The sequence below is a fragment of the Ranitomeya variabilis genome, chromosome 4, assembly GCF_051348905.1.
Source record: "Ranitomeya variabilis isolate aRanVar5 chromosome 4, aRanVar5.hap1, whole genome shotgun sequence".
NCBI classification, from domain to species: domain Eukaryota; kingdom Metazoa; phylum Chordata; class Amphibia; order Anura; family Dendrobatidae; genus Ranitomeya; species Ranitomeya variabilis.
The window spans coordinates 434,512,377-434,536,814 of NC_135235.1; the positions used below are offsets into that span (position 1 = coordinate 434,512,377).

Here is a 24,438-nt window from a genome sequence, read left to right on the forward strand (position 1 = left end):
TCTCACACCTGACCCCTCCGCACTAAGTGGACAGCTCCTGACATTTTAACCCCCAGAATACTGCGATTGAACACAATCACAGCATTCCGGGAGCAGGCAGAACGCTGACAGACCTTCTGCCTTTGGATCGGAGACCCCGCGGCATGACGTGGGGTCCCGATTGCTCCCATGGTAACCCGATGACATCATGACGTGATACCTGCCAAACATAAAAACCTGCTATAATGCCTCTTTCACACATCCTGATATTTCCAGAACCGGAGATGTCATTGTCCATGTGTATAATACTTGCGGAACACGTTTGGCATGTGTGTGCTGCATCAGTAAAACAGTAAGTGATGCTCCCCGGCGCCGGATGCTGAACAGGGCTCTCGTCATTCTCCCTTGCTCTGCTGGCGATCGGCATAAGCAGGGGAGAATGATGAGAGTTACATTTAGCCCCTTAGAACATGATTCAGGTTGGTTTTCACCAACCCCGGTGTTACGATCGCCGTTATTAACGTTATAACAGCGACCGCAAAAAAAGTCAGATTTTACATTTAATTTCTCTCTCCTCTGATGTGATCGCACATCAGAGGAGAGAGAAATAGGGTCCCCGATGACCCACCCAGTACTTCTGTTGTCCCTGCAGACCCCCCTGAAGTCCCCCAGGCTGCTGGCTTCTTCTTCCGGGAGAAAATGGCAGATGCATGTGCAGTGCGATCGCCAAGATCTGCCAGCCAGCACCCAGCTACAATAGGAGATTTTTTTCCTATTGGTTCATATTGATCACTGTGATCGACCCTATCACACTGATGAAAATAAAAAAAACTTGTAAATTGAACCCCCCTTCATCACCCCCTTAGCTAAGGGAAACTAATAACAATAAAAAATATATTTATTTCCATTTTCTCATTAGGGTTAGAGTTGGGCTAAAGTGAGTTGGGCTAATGTTAGGGTTAGGGTTGGGGCAAAAGTTAGGGTTAGGGTTGGGGCTAAAGTTAGGGTTAGAGATGGGGCTAAAGTTATTGTTAGGATTGGGGCTAGAGTGGGGGTTAGGGTTTGGATTAGGGTTGGGATTAGGGTTAGGATAGTGTTAGGGTTGTAGTTAGGGTTATTGTTAGGGTTGGGATTGGGCTTAGGGTTGGAGTTAGAATTGGGGGTTTCCACTAGTTAAGCACATCAGGGGCTCTCCAAACGTGACATTGCGTCCAATCTCAATTCCAGCCAATTGTGCGTTGAAAAAGTCAAACGGTGCTCCTTCCCTTTTGAGCTCTGTTGTGCGCCCAAACAGTGATTTACCCCCACATATGGGGTATCAGCGCACTCAGGACAAATTGGACAACAACTTTTGGGGTCCAATTTCTCCTGTTACTCTTGTGAAAATAAAAAAATTGGGGGCAAAAGCATAATTTTTTTGAAAAAAATATGATTTTTTATTTTTACGGCTCTTTGGTATAAACTTTTATGAAGCACTTGGGAGTTCAAAGTGCTAACCAATCATTTAGATACCGTATATACTCGAGTATAAGCCGAGATTTTCAGCCCAAATTTTTGGGCTGAAAGTGCCCCCTCGGCTTATACTCGAGTCACGGTCTGTGGCAGGGTCGGCGGGTGAGGGGGAGAGGGCGCTGAGGCATACTTACCTAGTCCCGGCGTTCCTGTCGCTCCCCCTGCCTGTCACACGGTCTCCGGGTGCAGCAGCCTCTTCCCCTGAGCGGTCACGTGGGACCGCTCATTAGAGAAATGAATAGGCGGCTCCACCTCCCATAGGGGCGGAGCCGCCTATTCATTTCTCTAATGAAGCGGTGCCGGTGACCGCTGACAGAGGAAGAGGCTGCGGCACCGAAGACAGGCAGGGGGAAGGAGCGGGACGCCGGGAGCAGGTAAGTATGACATATTCACCTGTCCTCGTTCCACACGCCGGGCGCTGTCTCCATCTTCCTGGCGTCTCTCTCTCCTCACTGACTGTGCAGGCAGAGGGCGCGATGACGCATATAGTGTGCGCGCCGCCCTCTGCCTGATCAGTCAGTGCGGAGAGACGCCGGGAAGATGGCGCCGAGAAGCTGCAAGCAAGACAGGTGAGTATGTGTTTTATTATTTTTATTGCAGCAGCAGCAGCACAGCTATGGGGCAATAATGGACGGTGCAGAGCACTGTATGGCACAGCTATGGGGCAATGGTGCAGAGCACTGTATGGCACAGCTATGGGGCAACGGTGCAGAGCACTATATGGCAGAGCTATGGGGCAATAATGGACGGTGCAGAGCACTATATGGCACAGCTATGGGGCAATAATGGTGCAGAGCACTGTATGGCACAGCTATGGGGCAATAATGGTGCAGAGCACTGTATGGCACAGCTATGGGGCAATAATGGTGCAGAGCACTGTATGGCACAGCTATGGGGCAATAATGGTGCAGAGCACTGTATGGCACAGCTATGGGGCAATAATGGACGGTGCGGAGCACTATATGGCACAGCTATGGGGCAATAATGGTGCAGAGCACTGTATGGCACAGCTATGGGGCAATAATAGTGCAGAGCACTATATGGCACAGCTATGGGGCAATAATGAACGGTGCAGAGCACTATATGGCACAGCTATGGGGCAATAATGGTGCAGAGCACTATATGGCACAGCTATGGGGCCATAATGAACAGTATGGAGCATCTATTTTTATTTTTGAAATTCACCGGTACCTGCTGCATTTTCCACCCTAGGCTTATACTCGAGTCAATAAGTTTTCCCAGTTTTTTGTGGCAAAATTAGGGGGGTCGGCTTATACTCGGGTCGGCTTATACTCGAGTATATACGGTAAGTTCCTAAGGGGGGGTCTAGTTTCCAAAATGGGGTCACTTATGGGGGTTTTCACCATTTAGGCACATCAGGGGCTCTCCAAATGCGACATGGCGTCCGATCTCAATTCCAGTCAATTTTGGTTTGAAAAAGTCAAACGGCGCTCCTTTCCTTCAGAGCTCTGCTGTGAGCCCAAATAGTTGTTTTTCCCCCCACATATTGGGTATCAGTGTCCTCAGGACAAATTGGACAACAACTTTTGGGGCCCAATTTCTCCTGTTACCCTTGGGAAAATAAAAAGCAGGGGACTAAAAGATCATGTTTGTGGAAAAAATATGATTTTTTATTTTCACACCCGGGCGTTATAAACTTTTGTGAAACACCTGGGATTTCAAAGTTCTCACCACATATCTAGATAAGTTCCTTGGGGGGTCTAGTTTCCAAAATGGTGTCACTTGTTGGGGGTTTCCACTGTTTAGGCAAATCAGAGGCTTTCCAACCACGACATGGCGTCCTATCTCATTTCTAGACAATTTTGCTTTGAAAAAGTAAAGCTGCACTCCTTCCCTTCCCAGCTCTGCCATGCACCCAAACAGTGGTTTTACTCCACATATGTATATGGGGTATCAACGTACTCAGGACAAATTGTACAACTTTGGTGTCCATTTTCTCCTTTTACCCTTGGTAAAATAAAAAAAAATTGGATCTGACGTAAATTTTTTGTGAAAAAAGTTAAATGTTCATTTTTTAAAAACATTCCAAAAAATCCTGTAAAGCACCTGAAGGGTTAATAAACTTCTTGAATATGGTTTTGAGCACCCTGAGGGGTGTAGTTTGTAGACCCCTCAAAGTGACTTCAATTGTGATGTGGTCCCCCCAAAAAAATGGTGTTGTAAAAATGAGAAATCGCTGTTTTATCTTTTAACCCTTATAACTTCCTAACAAAAAAAATGTTGGTTCCAAAATTGTGCTGACGTAAAGGAAACATGCGGGAAATGTTACTTATTAAGTATTTTGTGTGACATATCTCTGTGATTTAAGGGTATGAAAATTCAAAGTTGGAAAATTGCAAAATTTACAAAATTTTTGCCAAATTTCCATTTTTTTCACAAATAAATGCAAGTCATATCAAATAAATTTTAACACTATCATGAAGTACAACATTGTCAGAATCACCAGGATCCATGGAAGTGTTCCAGAGTTATTATCTCATAAAGGGACAGTGGTCAGAATTGAAAAAATTGACCCGGTCATTAACATGCAAACCACTCTTGGGGGTAAAGGGGTTAAAAGATGGAGAGAGAAGTACCCCCGAGTACTGCAGGAACTAAGTACAGTCATTGATAGACCATTATTTTTAATCTTTAAAGACTCCATAATAACAGGGTCTGTACCACAGGACTGGCGTGTAGCAAATGTGGTGCCAATATTCAAAAAAGGGGCAAAAACTGAACTCGGTAATTATAGGCCAGTAAGCTTAACCTCTACTGTGAGTAAAATCCTGGAGGGCATTCTAAGGGATGCTATACTGGAGTATCTGAAGAGGAATAACCTCATGACCCAGTATCAGCACGGGTTTACTAGGGACCGTTCATGTCAGACTAATTTGATCAGCTTCTATGAAGAGGTAAGTTCCGGACTGGACCAAGGGAACCCAGTGGACGTAGTGTATATGGACTTTTCCAAAGCTTTTGATACGGTGCCACACAAAAGGTTGTTACATAAAATGAGAGTAATGGGGATAGGGGAAAATATGTGTAAGTGGGTTGAGAGCTGGCTCAGGGATAGGAAACAAAGGGTGGTTATTAATGGAGCACACTCGGACTGGGTTGCGGTTAGCAGTGGGGTACCACAGGGGTCAGTATTGGGCCCTCTTCTTTTTAACATATTTATTAATGACCTTGTAGGGGGCATTCAGAGTAGAATTTCAATATTTGCAGATGACACTAAACTCTGCAGGGTAATCAATACAGGGGAGGACAATTTTATATTACAGGATGATTTATGTAAACTAGAAGCTTGGGCTGATAAATGGCAAATGAGCTTTAATGGGGATAAATGTAAGGTCATGCACTTGGGTAGAAGTAATAAGATGTATAACTATGTGCTTAATTCTAAAACTCTGGGCAAAACCGTCAATGAAAAAGACCTGGGTGTATGGGTGGATGACAAACTCATATTCAGTGGCCAGAGTCAGGCAGCTGCTACAAAGGCAAATAAAATAATGGGATGCATTAAAAGAGGCATAGATGCTCATGAGGAGAACATAATTTTACCTCTATACAAGTCACTAGTTCGACCACACTTAGAATACTGTGCACAGTTCTGGTCTCCGGTGTATAAGAAAGACATAGCTGAACTGGAGCAGGTGCAGAGAAGAGCGACCAAGGTTATTAGAGGACTGGGGGGTCTGCAATACCAAGATAGGTTAATACACTTGGGGCTATTTAGTTTGGAAAAACGAAGACTAAGGGGTGATCTTATGTTAATGTATAAATATATGAGGGGACAGTACAAAGACCTTTCTGATGATCTTTTTAATCATAGACCTGAGACCGGGACAAGGGGGCATCCTCTACGTCTGGAGGAAAGAAGTTTTAAGCATAATAACAGACGCGGATTCTTTACTGTAAGAGCAGTGAGACTATGGAACTCTCTGCCGTATGATCTTGTAATGAGTGATTCATTACTTAAATTTAAGAGGGGACTGGATACCTTTCTGGAAAAGTATAATGTTACAGGGTATATACACTAGATTCCTTGATAAGGCGTTGATCCAGGGAACTAGTCTGATTGCCGTATGTGGAGTCGGGAAGGAATTTTTTTCCCCATGGTGGAGTTACTCTTTGCCACATGGGGTTTTTTTTGCCTTCCTCTGGATCAACATGTTAGGGCATGTTAGGTTAGGCTATGGGTTGAACTAGATGGACTTACAGTCTTCCTTCAACCTTAATAACTATGTAACTATGTAACATTGCTGCCTCCTTTCAATTCTAATCTAAGCCAAAGCAAACTGTTGTGGATGGTGAGGTAAAAAAATTACTAATCTGTATACAGATTACCAAATGGCATACAAAAAGTCATTATCCATTGCACTAATTAGTGATTTGTTAGACTAACCAATTTGTTAAAATTGTCTAATTAGTTAAATCTGCCAAGATTAGAATTGAGCAGATCACGCCAATTTATTATGGAAATTTCCAGATGCTAAATGAACATTCCTTATTATGCTCTGGCATCTTTCCAAACCCTAAAGCATAATAAGAGTAATGTATAAAAAAATCTCATCTCATCTTTCACATGTCCAGCCACCCCTGCAGCCCACTGTTTGGTCATCTGCTTCTCTTCTTTTTGTTTCCCTCCTTCAGGCACATCTTATTTCATAACTCAAAACTATGCATGCTTATTTTCATTTGTACTATTGATTTATGAAATATAGATTAAAATGACGGCTACTCTTTAAAGGAAATCTGTCAGCAGACTTTTTCTATGTAATCTGAGGACAGCATGATGTAGGGGCTGAGACACTGATTTCAGGGATGTGTCACTTAATAAGCTGCGTGCTGTCATTCCTAATACAAAGAGTATTTTATCAGCAGGAGATTATCACTACCAGACTAGCTGCCTACGTGCATACTGGTCCAACCACCACCCCCAACATTGATTAGCCATTTACTGTCAATATACAATGTACACAGAAAGCTGAGGTGTGGGTGGGGTTAGCTTTCTGATCCCTGCACCATAGTAAATCTAAAAGCTGATTTTATCATAACTGCTGCACCCAGAAAAATAAGTGATACATTGCTGGATTTAGGCCATGTGAACATGTTCAGTATTTTTCGCGTTTTTTTCGTGTTTTCTTGCTATAAAAACATGATAAAAATGCGAAAAAAACGCGAAAAAAACGCTAACATATGCCTCCCATTATTTTCAGGGTATTCCGCATTTTTTGTGCAAATGTTGCATTTTTTTCCGCGAAAAAATCGCATAGCGGAAAAAAAAGCAACATGTTCATTAAATTTGCGGAATTGCGGGGATTCCGCACACCTAGGAATGCATTGATCTGCTTACTTCCCGCACTGGGCTGTGCACACCATGCGGGAAGTAAGCAGATTATGTGCGGTTGATACCCAGGGTGGAGGAGAGGAGACTCTCCTCCACGGACTGGGCACCGTATAATTGGTAAAAAAAGAAAATTAAAATAAAAAATAGTGATATACTCACCTTCGATGGCCCCGCAGTCTTCCCGCCTCTCAGGTGCATGCTGCTGCTTCGGTTCCTATAGCTGGTGTGTGGTGAAGGACCTGCGATGACGTCGCGGTCTTGTGATTGGTCACGAGACTGGTCATGTGACCGCTCACGTGACCGCGACGTCATCGAAGGTCCTGCACACACACAGCATCTATAGGAACGGACGCCGCTGAGGAGATTGGCTGTCTGCAGGTGAGTATAACCATTTTTTTTATTTTTTTTTATTACTGTTAAACATTCTATCTTTTACTATTGATGCTGCATAGGCAGCATCTATAGTAAAAAGTTGGTCACACTTGTCAAACACTATGTTTGACAAGTGTGACCAACCTGTCAGTCAGTTTTCCAAGCGATGCTACAGATCGCTTGGAAAACTTTAGCATTCTGCAAGCTAATTTCGCTTGCAAAATGCTAAAAAAAACGCGAAAAAAAAAAAAGCGGATTTCTTGCTGAAAATTTTAGGTTTTCTTCAGGAAATTTCTGCAAGAAATCCTGACGTGTGCACATACCCTCAGGGTCTTTTTCTCTACATTATGTGGCTTCCAGACAAGGTAGCAAAAAACGGGTGACATATTGCATTTCAGTTGGCTACACACATTATATTTTTTTGTCTGAAACTTATGAGTTTCACTATCAAGTGTGAAAGTGGGCATTCCAACTCTGTCCCAATGGCAGTAGGCAGTGACAACAAACAAGTAGTCTGATTTCAATTGCCAGTTCATTTTATTTTGAGGAAAGATAAATGTCCATCTTCCTTTACTATTCTGAGAAGAAACAGTGGGTTCAAAAAGTATTCAGACCCCTTAAAATTTTTCACTCTTTGTTTCATTGCAGCCATTTGGTAAATTCAAAACAGTTCATTTTTTTTCTCATTAATGTACACTCTGCACCCCATCTTGACTGAAAAAAACAGAAATGTAGTAATTTTTGCAAATTTATTAAAAAAGAAAAACTGAAATTTCACATTGTCATAAGTATTCAAACCTTTTTTTCAGTATTGAGTAGAAGCTCCTTTTTGAGCTAGTACAGCCATGAGTCTTCTTGGGAATGATGCAACAAGTTTTTCACACCTGGATTTGGGGATCCTCTGCCATTCTTCCTTGCAGATCCTCTCCACTTCTGTCATGTTAGGTTGGTGAATGTTGGTGGACAGCCATTTTCAGGTCTCTCCAAAGATGTTCAATTGGGTTTAGGTCAGGGCTCTGGCTGGACCAGTCAAGAATGGCCACAGAGTTGTTCTGAAGCCACTCATTTGTTATTTTAGCTGTGTGCTTAGGGTCCTTGTCTTGTTGAAAGGTTAAACTTCGGCCAAGTCTGAGGTCCAGAGCACTCTGGAAGAGGTTTTCATCCAGGATATATCTATACTTGGCAACATTCATGTTTTCTTCAATGACAACCAGTCGCCATGTCCCTGCAGCTGAAAAACACCTCCATATCATGATGTTGCCACCACCCTGTTTAACTGTTGGGATTGTATTGGGCAGGTGATGAGCAGTGCTTGGTTTTCTCCACACATACCGCTTAGATTTATCACCAAAAAGGTCTATCTTTGTTTCATCAGACCAGAGAATCTTATTTCTCATAGTTTTGGAGTCCTTCATGTGTTTTTTAGCAAACTCTATGCGGGCTTTCATATGTCTTGCACTGAGAAGAGGCTTCTGTCAGGCCACTCTGCCATAAAGGCCCTACTGGTGGAGGGCTGCAGTGATAGTTGACTTTGTGGAACTTTCTCCCATCTCCCTACTGCATCTCTGGAGCTCAGCCACAGTGATCTTGGGGTTCTTCTTTACCTCACCAAGGCTCTTCTCCGATGATTGCTCAGTTTGGCTGGATGGCCAGGTCTAGGAAGACTTCTGGTTGTCCCAAACTTCTTCCTTTTAAGGATTATGGAAGCCACTGTGCTTTTAGGAACCTTGAGTACTGCAGAAATTCTGTTGTAACCTTGGCCAGATCTGTGCCTTGCCACAATTCTGTCTCTGAGCTCCTTGGATAGTTCCTTTGACCTCATGATTCTCATTTTGTCTGACATGCAATGTGAGCTGTGAGGTCTTATATCGACAGGTGTGTGCCTTTCCAAATCAAGTCCTATCAGTTTAATTAAACACAGCTGGACACCAATGAAGAAGTAGAACCATCTCAAGGAGGATCACAAGGAAATGGACAACATGTGACTTAAATATGAATGTCTGAGCAAAGGGTCTGAATACTTATGACCATATGATATTTCAATTTTTCTTTTTTATTAAATTTTCAGCGATTTCTACATTTCTGTTTTTTTAGTCAAGATGGGATGCAGAGTGTACATTAATGAGAAAAAAATGAACTTTTTTGAATTTACAAAATGGCTGTAATGAAGCAAAGAGTGGAAAATTTAAAGGGGTCTGAATACTTTCCGTACCCCCTGTATATACACTTGGTTGAACTTGCAAATGTAAGGAGGTATCAGAAAAGATATCTGTCAAATAAACAATGGTTTGGTCGACTACTACCTAAAGTACAGAATGTGACCACCATTAGAGTATATTGACTACGGCATGATTATTTCTATGACTCTGTCACTAATCCTCCATATCAACGTGCTCAAAAAGAATTGTTGGTATGTAGTGGACGGTCATTGGAAAGAGACCGTTTCTTGCATTGCACCTGTGGTTCTCCCATATGACTGTGCTTGCAGTGCAAAGACATTGCAATCTCCCCTTCATCTCTAAACTCTTGGAGCGCCTGGTCTACTCCCGCCTTACCTGTTACCTCTCCACTCACTGCCTCCTAGATGCTTCACAGTCTGTTTTCTGCCTCCTACATTCAACAGAAACTGCACTTATCAAAGTGACCAATGACCTTCTGACAGCAAAATGTAATGGTGATCACTCTCTGCTCATTCTTCTCGACCTTTCTGCAGCTTTCGACACTGCTGACCACCATCTCCTACTCTCTAGGCTCCAGTCATTAGGCATTAAGGACACTGCCCTCTCCTGGCTCTATTTCTATCTTTCTGACCGCTCCTTCAGTGTTTTGTTAGCTGGCTCCACTTCATCTCCTCTTCCTCTCACTGTCGGAGTACCTCAGGGCTCAGTCCTTGGCCCCCTTCTCTCTCTACACAGCCCCAATTGGACAGACCATCAGCAGATTTGGCTTTCAGTACCATCTTTACGCTGATGACACACAACTATACACGTCATCCCCTGACTTTACCCCCACAGTACTACAGAACGCCAGTGACTATCTGTCTGCAGTCTCCAACATCATGTTCGCTCTCTATCTGAAACTCAACCTCTCCAAAACTGAACTTCTCCTGCTCTCGCAATCTACTAACCTCCCTAAATCTGACACTTCCCTCTCCGTGGATGGCACCATAGTAACACCAGGCAGCAGGCGCGCTGTCTGGGTGTTATGTTTGACTCCAATCTCTCCTTCAGATCCCATATAAAATCTCTCGCCCGCTCTTGCCGCTTACACCTAAAGAACATCTCTAGAAAGCGCCCTTTTCTCACCATGGAAGCAACAAAACCCCTCACCGTTGCCCTAATCCACTCCCACCTGAACTACTGTAATGCTCTATTAATTGGCCTCCCCCTTACTCGACTTTCCCCTCTCCAGTATATCGTTAATGCAGCAGCCAGGGTTGTCCATCTAGCTAATCTGTATTCAGACATGTCTGCTCTTCGCCAGTCATTACACTGGCTGCCCATTCATTATAGAATCAAATTCAAAGTACTTCTTCTCACCCACAAAGCTCTCCACAGTGTGGCACCCCCTTACATCTCCCTCATTTCTGTCTATCAGCCTAACCAACCACTGTGCTCTGCAAATGACTTTTAACTAACCTCTGCACTAATCCGTACCTCCCACTCCCGACTCCAAGACTTCTCCCGTGCTGCGCCAATCCTCTGGAATACTCTGCCTCAAGATATTAGAATCATCCACAATTTGCATAGTTTTAGGCGCTCCCTCAAAACACATTTGTTCAGAGCGGCCTATCAATTTCCCTTATCAAGTCATTTTATGTGTGTGTAGCATATTCACTACTTCCATCTATCCCCCACCCCCTGAAGATAGCTGGACCATCACTGTAAATACACACCTCATTGTAGATTTTAAGCTCTCACGAGCAGGTTCGTCTTATTTAGTTTTAGTTATTGAATTGTTAATGTTGTTAATTATGACTGTTGTGTTTGAAACGGTTAAACTGTAAAGCGCTGCAGAATATGTTGGGCTATATAAATAAAGATTATTATTATTATTATAGGGTTAAATAAATTAATGTTTCTATGACTGTGCTTTACTCCACTATACCCAAGTATTGATCTTGCTTTCTTTGTCTTTTAGGGGCTTGTACATAGCTGTGATATTTTATTACAAAGATAACATGTTAGTAACAAATGAGGATCATATTCCAATTGTAGAAATTGATGATTCTTGTACTAGTTCAATTACGCAAGACTTCCTCTGGTTTACAAAAGTAAGTAATGTACAATAATTATGCGAGCTGTGCCATATACTACATTTATAGTATTTTTTTCCCATTATCTTGTGGTCTACTTGAGACATTCAATTTAACAAATGTTGTACAGAGAAACTACTGTGGGAAGAACTGTAATAAATTGTTACTCAGGTCTTACTTTTATTTTTACAGTTGTCATGTATGTGGGATGACATTAGGTGGTTGCGGCAGAGTATGTCAATATCTATGTCTTCTTCCACTGCCCTGCAAGCTAGACAGAAGATGTTGGCAGCAGCTGCCCAGCTACAGGTTGGTATTGTAAAATTATCAATGTGATTCCCTCTATCCCCCCTATCCTAATGTGCATTGCTTGTGTCATTTGTCTTGCACTTTTAACAACCAAAATCTAAGTCATGAGTTGAAAATCTAAATTTGTGTTGGGCTTTCCCCACATTAATTAAAATATTTGTCTTCACATTTGGGTTATGCATTAGAGTTATAGTTGTGACACTGAGTCACTTCTCATGGGCAAGCCGTGAGGTGGGGAAGTAAAGGAGTCCGAGGTCCAATGCCAGGAGGGGACATCAAGGTTAAGACAGACAGATAGTCAAAAGCAAAGTCCAGGGTCAGGAAACCAAAGTCAGAGTGCGTCCAGACAAAAGGGTGATACAAACGGGTAGTCAAAAAGGCAAATCCAAGATCCAGCAACAAAGATCAGAATATCAGAATACTGAGCACAGAGCAAACACACCACTGAGCTAAAAGGTACAACTGGCAAGGTCAGATAATAGCTAGCTAAATAGCCAGGAAATCACCCAGAACGGGTGACACCTAGAAGACCCTGCAGGTCTGGCCAGATTGGGCAGCTGGGCTCTCAATCACCATACCGAAAGTCTAGCACACCCCTGCCTTAGATTGGGTGATTGGGCTTTCACTCAGAAAACTGACAGCTAAGCATACCCCTTTTCTATAGAGCGGCTGAGCTGTCACTCACAGCCTGGTGGAATTGTGACTATAGTCATTGACCAAAATGATAAAAAAAATAAATTCACAATGTTAGGTATTTTCTGGTTGTGGACCATTGTAGAAGAACGTGCAGTCTGCAATGCTTTCTTATACAAGTAACAGAAAATGTATGATACCACACCAATAGGACATACTAACACATTGTTTTGTTGGAAATGATACTGAAACATCTGCAAAATCATGAAGCCATTTTTTAAGCTAATTGATATAACCCTTTCCAATATGTGTGTAGGTGGCTTTGTCTGCACACATTCACCTGAACATGGTAACGCGTCCTTAGTAGGGTTGAGTGAAACGGAATGGACAAATTAAAAAATCGCCGACTTTCGGCAAAGTCGGGTTTCATGAAACCCGACCCGATCCTAGTGCGGACGGCGATCTTCGCGCCAAAGTCGCGTTTCATATGACGCTTTCACCGCCATTTTTCAGCCAATGAAGGAGGACGCAGAGTGTGGGCAGCGTGATGACATAGGTCTCGGTCCCCACCATCTTAGAGAAGGGCATGACAGTGATTGGCTTGCTTTCTGCCGGATCACAGGGGCTATAAAGGGGCGTGCACGCCGACCGCCATCTTACTTCTGCCGATCTTAGCATAGGGAGAGGTTGCTGCAGCTTCATCAGAAGAAGGGATATACTGTAGTTAGGGAGGGAAGATTAACCCCCAAACTGCATGTGCTGTAGCAATTTCCACTGTCCAGCACCACCTTTTTTTTTGCAGGGACAGTGGAGGCTATATTTTTGTGCATCAGCTCTGTAGCTTATTAGGCTGCCTTATAAGGCTCCCTGATAGCTGCATTGCTGTTTGCACCACTGTTGTGCAAACCAACTGCTTTTTTAAAAGCAAAAATCCTGTTGCTCCTTTCTGCACAGTTATCTTGTTTATTTGTCCACACTTTTGTGTGCAGCAGTCCTTTTTATTGCTGCCATACTTGTCCTGAGATCATTGTAGGGATATTGAAATTGTACTACAGTCCTTGTATTTTTTCATATATCTTCCAGCCACTTTCTGCCACTTACATTGTGTTGTTTTATACACTGGGCCTGAGTTTTGGTTCAGTCTCCAAAAAAAACTGAGATTCAAATTCTCACAAAGTGGATAAACTTCTGTTTTGTTAGTTTGTTGTATATCAGCCAGCCACTTTCTGTCACTTACATTGTGTTGTTTTATGCACAGGACCTGAGTATTGGTTCAGTCTCCCCCCCAAAAAAGTGAGATTCAAATTCTCACAAAGTGGATATACTTCAGTCCTGTTAGTTTGTCGTATATCAGGCAGCCACTTTCTGCCACTTACATTGTGTTGTTTTATGCACAGCGCCTGAGTTTTGGTTCAGTTTCCCCCCCAAAAAAGGGAGATTTAAATTCTCAACAAGTTAATATACCCCTTCTACCTTGTTATACAGTACCATATAACGGTTGTTATTTTGGTTAGATTTTCCAAAAAATGAGGAAGTCTGGTGGAAGAGCCCATGGGCGGTCATTGCCAGCTGGCACTGATGGTGTTGGTGGTGGTAGTGGTGCATCTGGTGGTAGTGGGAAAAGCACAATAGCACCTAAGGATGGAGGTGTTGAGCCAGCGTCATCGTCTGGCTGCACAAGGCCTCGAAGGCTCCCTTTTCTGGGAGTAGGAAAACCGCTTTTAAAGCCGGAGCAGCAGGAAAAAGTTTTGGCTTTCCTTGCTGACTCAGCCTCTAGCTCTTTCGCCTCCTCTTCACAAAGTTCCAAATATAAAAGCAGTGAGTCGTCAGTGGATGCTCCCGGTCAGGAACAAGACGTTTCCTTGTGTCCTTCACCCAAACCAAAAGTGATGGATGCGTCAGGCAACACTACAGGTTACTCCATGGAGCTCTTTACACATACCGTGCCTGGGTTAGAAAGGGAAATTGTTAACTGCCCATTACAAGATGAATTGCACACAGAGTGCACTGATGCACAGCCACAGCTAGATTATTATGCTGTTCCATTGACTCAGATCACTACATTGCCCTCTCAGTGTACTGAGCCAGAATCTGACCCTGATGAGACTATGGTGCCCCGTCCCGAACGCTATAGCACCTTACACGGTGACACAGAGGAAGATGCACATGACATTGAAGAGGAGGTGATAGATGACCCAGTTGTTGACCCAGATTAGCAGCCATTGGGGGAAGAGGGTGCCGCTGCCAGTAGCTCAGAAGCGGAGGAGGATGATGGGGATGAATATTTATGGGAGGAGGATGCTTCTCAGGGGGCAATAGAAACTGGTGGCGTTGCAAGGTCAGGTACAGGGTTTTTGCGGGACACAAGTGATGTTAATTTGCAAGAAAGTGCTCCTCAACCCAGCACAAGCAGTGAATTGACACCTGGAACATTGGCCCACATGGCTGAGTATGTCTTGCGTATCCTAAAAAGGGACCCCCGCATTATCAAAATGATGACCGATGACGATTACTGGTTGGCCTGCCTCCTGGATCCACGATATAAAGGAAAATTACAAAATATCATGCCACATGAGAACCTTGAGCAAATATTGGCTACCAAACAAGCAACTCTTGTAGACCATTTGGTTTAGGCATTCCCAACACACAGCGGCGGTGATGGTTCTCACACGAGCCATAGGGGGCAACATGGCAGAGGTGTTAGAGGTGCACAAATCTGAAGTGGCATTGGACAGAGGGGTTTTATGACCAAGTTGTGGAGTGATTTCGCAATGACTGCTGACACCACAGGTACTGCTGCATCGATTCAAAGTGACAGGAGACAGCATTTATCCAGTATGGTTACGAACTATTTTTCCTCCCTTATCGATGTTCTCCCTCACAGGTCATTCCCCTTTGATTACTGGGCATCTAAAATAGACAACTGGCCTGAATTGGCAGAATATGCATTACAGGAGCTCGCTTGCCCTGCTGCTAGTGTGCTATCAGAAAGAGTCTTCAGTGCTGCTAGTTCAATACTGACCGAAAAAAGGACATGTCTGGCTACCCGAAATGTTGATGATCTAACCTTCATTAAAATGAACCAATCATGGATTTCAAATTATTTGGCCTCACCTTCCCCTGCTGACACGTAGTTTGCCTGACAAAATGTCTTGCTTTTGGCCTCCTCGTACTGACTTCTCCAATTCCTCCATTTGCAGCTGCTGAATGTCCATCATAGGCCATTTGTATACCTCCCTAAATGGGCTGACTCCCCCCACAGGGCCGTGGTCACCACCTGACGCAAGCACCCGTGCGAGTGCCGTTTGCCTGGACAGGTGGGTGTGTCCACTCTTGGGTGACGGCACTGGCACAGGGTCCCTCATAGTACAATGAAGTGTCTCTGACAGTGGTGGTGCACAACCAACGTCAGACACACCATCGTAATATGAGGGGCCCTGTGCCAGTACCACCGCCCACGAGAGAGTGTTCCCCCCAGCTGGAACAGTGCTCTATCACTTGCAATACTTTCCTCTCCCTGCTCCACCACTGTGTAGTCTGGGCTGTTAAATCCTTCAATGGCACTGCCAATACAAATTTTTTGAAATGATAGATGATAGTTAAAATATACAGGGGCCCTGGCCTCCATTTAAACCAGTTAATACTTTGCGTCTACTACCACTGTCTGCTATTCAGCAGAGGAGCCCACCCCTGTACCTAGCTATGCCACCTGTTTATTTATGAACAATTTTTTGACAGACATTTAGCCCACTTTATTATTTGGGCCTACTAACTGTGTCTGCCGCTCATTACAGTTGCCCTCCACTGAACAAAGCAATGCCGCCTGTTTAGTCCTGTTACCACATTTGAACTGCATTTTGCCCACTTTATTATTTGGGCCTACTAACTGTGTCTGCCGCTCATTACAGTTGTCCTCCACTGAACAAAGCAATGCCGCCTCTTTAGTCCTGTTACCACATTTGAACTGCATTTAGCCCACTTTTTTATTTGGGCCTACTAACTGTGTCTGCCACTCATTACAGTTTTCCTCCACTGAACAAAGCAATGCCACCTGTTTAGTCCTGTTACCACATTTGAACTGCATTTAGCCTACTTTATTATTTGGGCCTATATCTGTGTTTCCTCCTCATCCTGCCCATTGCCCAGCCACTACTAAATGAGTCTGCTGGTACATTGACCCAGACCACTACATTCCCCTTGCACTCTACACAGCCAAAGTCTGAACCTGCTGAAAGTCAGTTTCCCCTTCCCGCATACTATACCACCTTACACGGGGACAAAGAGGATGGTGCAGATGAAAGTGCAGGTTCCTTCATCAGGTGAGGGGGCATACTCGTTGGCGACGTTACTGGCACAGGGCCCCTCATAGTACGCAAAAGTGTCTCCGCCAGTGGGAGGCGCCACCCGCCGTCAAACACACTGCCATACTATGAGGGGCCCTGTGCCATTGACGTCGCCAACGAGTATGCCCCCCACCTGATGAAGGAACCTGCACTTTCATCTGCACCTTCCTACGAACAAGTGGGGCCCCCCAGCTTGCTCAGAATCACAGCACTTGCAAAGTTGAAATACTTACCTCCCTGCTCCACCATCGTGACGTATTCCGCATTTCCTGGGACCACGAAAATCTTGAGCCAGCCCTACCCCCCCACAACTTTAGCCAAATGACCCCCAGTTTTCAATGCTTAACTATTATTATAAAGGAAATTAAGATTGACAAGCTTCAGTAATAAGAATTTATGTTTTTGGCATTAAAATGGGCACTGTAGTTGTTTTCCTGTCCTCCACTCACTGCCGACTTTGATTCCCCATTGACTTGCATTGGGTTTCGTGTTTCAGTCGGCCCCCGATTTTTCGCAATAATCGGCCGATTTCACCCGACCCGACTTTTGACAAAGTCGGGTTTCGTAAAACCCGACTCGATCTGAAAAAAGTAAAAGTCGCTCAACTCTAGTCCTTAGTGTATGTGCACACATTTAATATTTTCAGTACATTTTTTTGTTGCAAAGAACAGTGTGTTGACAAGAAAAACATGGTGTGAAAAATACAAGTTTTTGCTTCATGTGCATTTTTCATGTGTCTTTATTTGGATATTTCTCCCATTCTTTTGAACACTGAAAAATCTGCTGCAAAAAAAACAGATTATGGCATAAAATACCTGCATTTTTGCCATATTGTTATGCGCATTTTGTTATACATTTTTATGCTTATTTGCAGGGTTTTTTCCCCACTCCTTCGAATGGGTGAAAAATGCTGAAAGAATTGACAAGCTGCAAATTTGGAAAAAATGCTTTGAAGGTTCCAAGCTGCAAGGAAAAAATAAGCAGCATGTGCATGAGTTTTCAGAAATCTCTTTCACTTTGCTGGTACTGTAAAATGCAGCATGCTGTGTTTTTTCCAAGAAGAAAACACAATGAAAATTGTGGCAAAAATGCAACATGTGAACATCCAAGTTCTGATTGGTCAATAGAATTCATTGAAGTCTAAGTTCAAAAAATGTTCTGTTAGACACAACTTTTTTGTTGTTCTAAAAAAAAAACTGATTGCAACTAAATTCATATTTTAACATTAAGGCTACGGAAAATGGTTCAGTGAAAAAGCCATTCATTATTCCTCCATTTGAAATGGATCCATTTTTTGTTTCCTGGATTAGTTTGAAACAGATGATTATGGGACAACGGATCAAGTTGCAGTGTTTTTAGCCAGACAAAAAATTTTGGTCTGCTGGATCTGTTTCACACGGATGATTACTGGACATTTGAACTTAGCCTTATCCTATGTAACTCTTTTTACATTTTCATTGCCCTGGAAAAAATTAGGCTGTAGTAATGTAGCCAGATCCTTATCAAGGACAATAAAGGTCATTTAACTAACTCAGTGTTTTTTTTGTCTTTTTTAAGTGTTTTTAGGAGAACAAAAGTGGACAACTTTTTTATGTTCAACTTTGTAAACCATCTCTCCATCACCTTGATAAGTATCTCTTTAAGCTCCACTTAAGACTATCATTTGTCCACCTCTTCTGCTAAGAGGCTCAATCAGATGTCTCTTTTTAGAATAACATATTGGTCTGTATTCTTAATAAACCAACATATCTAGCAGTTTAAAAAAATAGAAGTCTGTTAAAGGTTTCTCTAAAGTGATTGTCTCCCACTAGACAATGTTTTTACTTTGGGAACCATGATAGCTCAACTTATTATAGTGCCCACATATAATAGTGAAACATGCTCCAAAGTGAAGGTTTGAAGTTGGAGTAAAACTTTTGTTTATGCCATTGGATAACTTTTTCTTTATATCATTGCTTAAGTACATAGGTCAATCACTAAGCAACATTATTCTTAGCAGTATCATTCAGTCATTACTTTACCAAATTCTTCATTCACTGAGTTTTGTTGTCAAATTCAGGCTAAAGAGAGTTTTAAATTGATACCCATAGTCCCGAAATATTTAAAGTAATAATTTAGACTGTGCAGCTTTAGTTTTTTTCCAGTTTCTTAATCATAAACAAAAATAAGTCAATGTCCCCAGATAAACCTTGAGTTTTCATTTTTTGTATTTTTCTATTAGCTGTAAAATGAAATAATGCATAAACTATTCTCATTTTCATTTTCTCTATGGAATGCCAGACATTCAATCAATAAATGGGAAACTCAAATGCAATGTTTCCATTTCAGCTTCAATTGGAGTTGTTTTTGAAAGTACAGACATTGTTTAATAAAAATTATTCTGTTATATGACTTGAACCTTTTTTGTACTTTTAAAGACATTTGGCTAATTAGCATATTTATGTTAATTATACTATTTGATAAAACATTAATTATAAATAAGTTTTTCAAATAATATCCGCAAGTATAAATTGGTGCTAATAGTGATTATTAGGGTTGAGCGACTTTCATTTTTTTAAGATCGAGTAGGGTTTTGGGAAACCCGATTTTGTCCAGAGTCGAGTCGAGTGCAGTCGGCCGATTATCGCTAAAAGTCGGGGATCGGCCGAAACACGAAACCCAATGCAAGTCAATGGGGAAGCATAGTCGGCAGTGAGTGGAGGCCAGGAAAACACCTACAGTGCCCATTTTAATGCCAAAAACATCCATTCTTGTTTCTGAAGCTTGCCAATCTTAATTAACTGTATAATAATAGTTGGGCATAGGGAATTGGGGGAAAGTTGTGGGGGGAGTAGGGCTGGCTCAAGTTTTTCGTGGGCCCAGGAAATGCGGACTACGTCACGGCGGTGTTGCAGGGAAAGGTAAGTATTTAAAAGTTGCAAGTGCTGTGATCCTGAGCAAGCAGGGGGGGGCCCACTCGTTCGCATTGCCACTGGCACAGGGCCCCTCAAAGTACGGCGGTGTGTTTGCATGGCGGGGGCGCCTCCCACCAGCAGCGACACTTTTGCGTACTCTGAGGGGCCCTGTGCCAGTGACGTCGCCAACGAGTATGCCCCCCCACCTGATGAAGGAACCTGCACTTTCATCTGCACCTTCCTCTTTGTCCCTGTGTAAGGTGGTATAACATGCGGGAAGGGGAACCTTACTTTCAGCAGGGACAGATTCTGGCTGTGTAGAGTACAAGGGGAATGTAGTGGTCTAGGTCAATGTACCAGCAGACTCATTTAGCAGTGGCTGGGCAATGGGCAGGATGAGGAGGAAACAGATATAGGGCCAAAGAATAAAGTAGGCTACATGCAGTTCAAAATTGGTAACAGGACTAAACAGGCGGCATTGCTTTGTTCAGTGGAGTAGCAAACCCAAGAGCAGCAGACACTGTTTCAAGGGCCTAACCACACTAGTAGGCCAAATGCAGTTTAATATCTGATAGTATAGGGCGAAAGCCAGAATGTGGAAGCTCAGCTTTGTTCAGTTGAGGACAACACCAGGGAGGGGCAGACACCTTTAGTAGGCCGGAAAAGCCTATTGCATTTTTTAAAATGGTAATTTGGAGCAGAAGGTTGAAGCTCAGCTTTATTTAGTTGAGGGCAACACCAGGGAGGGGCAGAAGCCGTTAGTAGGCCCTAACCACCATTTTTTTTTTTAAAACCACTTAATGAGAGCCGGAAGGTTGAAGCTCAGCTTTATTTAGTTGAGGACAACACCAGGCAGGGGCACACAGACAGACACCTTTAGTAGGCCGGAAAAGCCTATTGCATTTTTCAAAATGGTAATTTGGAGCAGAAGGTTGAAGCTCAGCTTTATTTAGTTGAGGGCAACACCAGGCAGGGGCACACAGACAGACACCTTTAGTAGGCTGGAAAAGCCTATTGCATTTTTCAAAATGTTAATTTGGAGCAGAAGGTTGAAGCTCAGCTTTATTTAGTTGAGGGCAACACCAGGGAGGGGCAGAAGCCGTTAGTAGGCCCTAACCACCATTTTTTTTTTTTAAAACCACTTAATGAGAGCCGGAAGGTTGAAGCTCAGCTTTATTTAGTTGAGGACAACACCAGGCAGGGGCACACAGACAGACACCTTTAGTAGGCCGGAAAAGCCTATTGCATTTTTCAAAATGGTAATTTGGAGCAGAAGGTTGAAGCTCAGCTTTATTTAGTTGAGGGCAACACCAGGCAGGGGCACACAGACAGACACCTTTAGTAGGCCGGAAAAGCCTATTGCATTTTTTAAAATGGTAATTTGGAGCAGAAGGTTGAAGCTCAGCTTTATTTAGTTGAGGACAACACCAGGCAGGGGCACACAGACAGACACCTTTAGTAGGCCGGAAAAGCCTATTGCATTTTTCAAAATGGTAATTTGGAGCAGAAGGTTGAAGCTCAGCTTTATTTAGTTGAGGGCAACACCAGGGAGGGGCAGAAGCCGTTAGTAGGCCCTAACCAAAGTTGAAGGCCAAATGCAGTTTAATTTCTGATACTATAGGCCGAAAGCCAGAAGGTGGAAGCTCCGATTTAGACAGTGGAGGACAATTTGAATTAGGGACTGCAGACAGACTTAGTAGGCTGTCCCCTGTGGACCATGCATCCACCACATTAACCCATTGCGCCGTAATGGACACGTAATCTTCCGTGGCCATGCCTACAGGTCCATGCGTCTGTTGTCAGGTGCACCTTTGTACTCACAGATTGCCAGAGTGCATGGACAATGCGGTCTTCTACATGCTGGTGGAGGGTTGGGATGGCTTTTCTCGCAAAAGAAGTGTCGACTGGTTAGCTTGTAGCGTGGTACAGCGTAGTCCATCATGGCCTTATTAATAGTAAATAAAATATATAACTAGGCTCTATGAACTTTTAAATAGGTTCCAGGGGTACACGGGCAGCATTGGTGTGGTCAGTGGAGGAGTATTGCAAGTAGGGGCTGCAGACAGGCTATCAAAGGCCTAAAATAACAAACAGTAGGCAGTCATGGCAGTTTTACATCGGTTACATGGATACACAAGCAGGCACTCCAGGCAGCATTGTGGTCAGTGGAGGAGTATTGCAAGTAGCGGCCGCAGACAGGCTATCAAAGGCCTAAAATAACAAACAATAGGCTCATGGCAGTTTTACAGCGGTTACATGGATACACGGGCAGGCAACTTGGTGGTGGTGAGTGGAGGAGTATTTAAAGTAGGGACCGCAGACAGGCTATCAAAGGCCTAAAATAACAAACAATAGGCTCATGGCAGTTTTACAGCGGTTACATGGATACACGGGCAGGCAGCTTGGTGGTGGTGAGTGGAGGAGTATTTAAAGTAGGGACCGCAGACAGGCTATCAAAGGCCTAAAATAACAAACAATAGGCTTATGGCAGTTTTACAGCGGTTACATGGATACACGGGCAGGCAGCTTGGTGGTCAGTGGAGGAGTATTTAAAGTAGGGACCGCAGACAGGCTATCAAAGGTCTAACATAACAAACAATAGGCTCATGGCAGTTTTACAGCGGTTACATGGATACACGGGCAGGCAGCTTGGTGGTGGTGAGTGGAGGAGTATTTAAAGTAGGGACCGCAGACAGGCTATCAAAGGCCTAAAATAACAAACAATAGGCTCATGGCAGTTTTACAGCGGTTACATGGATACACGGGCAGGCAGCTTGGTGGTCAGTGGAGGAGTATTTAAAGTAGGGACCGCAGACAGGCTTCAAAGGCCTAACATAAGAAAATGGGCTGGCTGTAGGCACTTTATAATTGGTTCCAGGGGTACACGGGCAGCAGTGGTCTGGTCAGTGGAGGACTAGTGGAAGGAGGGACCGCAGACAGGCTTCAAAGGCCTAAAATAACAAACAATAGGCTCATGGCAGTTTTACAGCGGTTACATGGATACACGGGCAGGCAGCTTGGTGGTCAGTGGAGGAGTATTTAAAGTAGGGACCGCAGACAGGCTTCAAAGGCCTAACATAAGAAAATGGGCTGGCTGTAGGCACTTTATAATTGGTTCCAGGGGTACACGGGCAGCAGTGGTCTGGTCAGTGGAGGAGTATTGCAAGTAGGGGCTGCAGACAGGCTATCAAAGGCCTAAAATAACAAACAGTAGGCAGTCATGGCAGTTTTACATCGGTTACATGGATACACAGGCAGGCACTCCAGGCAGCATTGTGGTCAGTGGAGGAGTATTGCAAGTAGGGGCCGCAGACAGGCTATCAAAGGCCTAAAATAACAAACAATAGGCTCATGGCAGTTTTACAGCGGTTACATGGATACACGGGCAGGCAGCTTGGTGGTGGTGAGTGGAGGAGTATTTAAAGTAGGGACCGCAGACAGGCTATCAAAGGCCTAAAATAACAAACAATAGGCTTATGGCAGTTTTACAGCGGTTACATGGATACACGGGCAGGCAGCTTGGTGGTCAGTGGAGGAGTATTTAAAGTAGGGACCGCAGACAGGCTATCAAAGGCCTAACATAACAAACAATAGGCTCATGGCAGTTTTACAGCGGTTACATGGATACACGGGCAGGCAGCTTGGTGGTGGTGAGTGGAGGAGTATTTAAAGTAGGGACCGCAGACAGGCTATCAAAGGCCTAAAATAACAAACAATAGGCTCATGGCAGTTTTACAGCGGTTACATGGATACACGGGCAGGCAGCTTGGTGGTGGTGAGTGGAGGAGTATTTAAAGTAGGGACCGCAGACAGGCTATCAAAGGCCTAAAATAACAAACAATAGGCTTATGGCAGTTTTACAGCGGTTACATGGATACACGGGCAGGCAGCTTGGTGGTGAGTGGAGGAGTATTTAAAGTAGGGACCGCAGACAGGCTATCAAAGGCCTAACATAACAAACAATAGGCTCATGGCAGTTTTACAGCGGTTACATGGATACACGGGCAGGCAGCTTGGTGGTGGTGAGTGGAGGAGTATTTAAAGTAGGGACCGCAGACAGGCTATCAAAGGCCTAAAATAACAAACAATAGGCTTATGGCAGTTTTACAGCGGTTACATGGATACACGGGCAGGCAGCTTGGTGGTCAGTGGAGGAGTATTTAAAGTAGGGACCGCAGACAGGCTATCAAAGGCCTAACATAACAAACAATAGGCTCATGGCAGTTTTACAGCGGTTACATGGATACACGGGCAGGCAGCTTGGTGGTGGTGAGTGGAGGAGTATTTAAAGTAGGGACCGCAGACAGGCTATCAAAGGCCTAAAATAACAAACAATAGGCTTATGGCAGTTTTACAGCGGTTACATGGATACACGGGCAGGCAGCTTGGTGGTCAGTGGAGGAGTATTTAAAGTAGGGACCGCAGACAGGCTATCAAAGGCCTAAAATAACAAACAATAGGCTCATGGCAGCTTTACAGCGGTTACATGGATACACAGGCAGCTTGGTGGTGAGTGGAGGAGTAGTGCAAGGAGTGTCTGTCCCAGTACTCCCAAAATATAAATAGATGTTAATGTCTCGCAAAACAACCACAACAAAAAAAAAGGTGGCATACTTAGGTACAGGGGTGGGCTCATCTACTGAGTTTCTGACATAGTAATTTGGCAGTAACTATTTAATGGTGCCAATATAGGACACAGACACAGACTACTTTAAGTTGCATCATAGATGTCTACAAATTTGTATTGTCAGTGCCAGACATTGAATGATGTCAGCGAATAGACTAAAG

General features: G+C 43.7%; 1 protein-coding gene across 1 annotated transcript in view; it reads left to right on the plus strand.

Annotated features, from left to right (window-relative positions):
* The window catches only part of ANKFN1 (ankyrin repeat and fibronectin type III domain containing 1), a 1,096,304-nt gene that overhangs the window by 811,373 nt on the left and 260,493 nt on the right, over positions 1–24,438 (plus strand). Inside the window, exons 10-11 of the mRNA XM_077257596.1 lie at positions 11,357–11,489; positions 11,664–11,780. Coding sequence (XP_077113711.1) covers positions 11,357–11,489; positions 11,664–11,780 — 250 coding nt within the window. The remainder of the gene's footprint in view (positions 1–11,356; positions 11,490–11,663; positions 11,781–24,438) is intronic.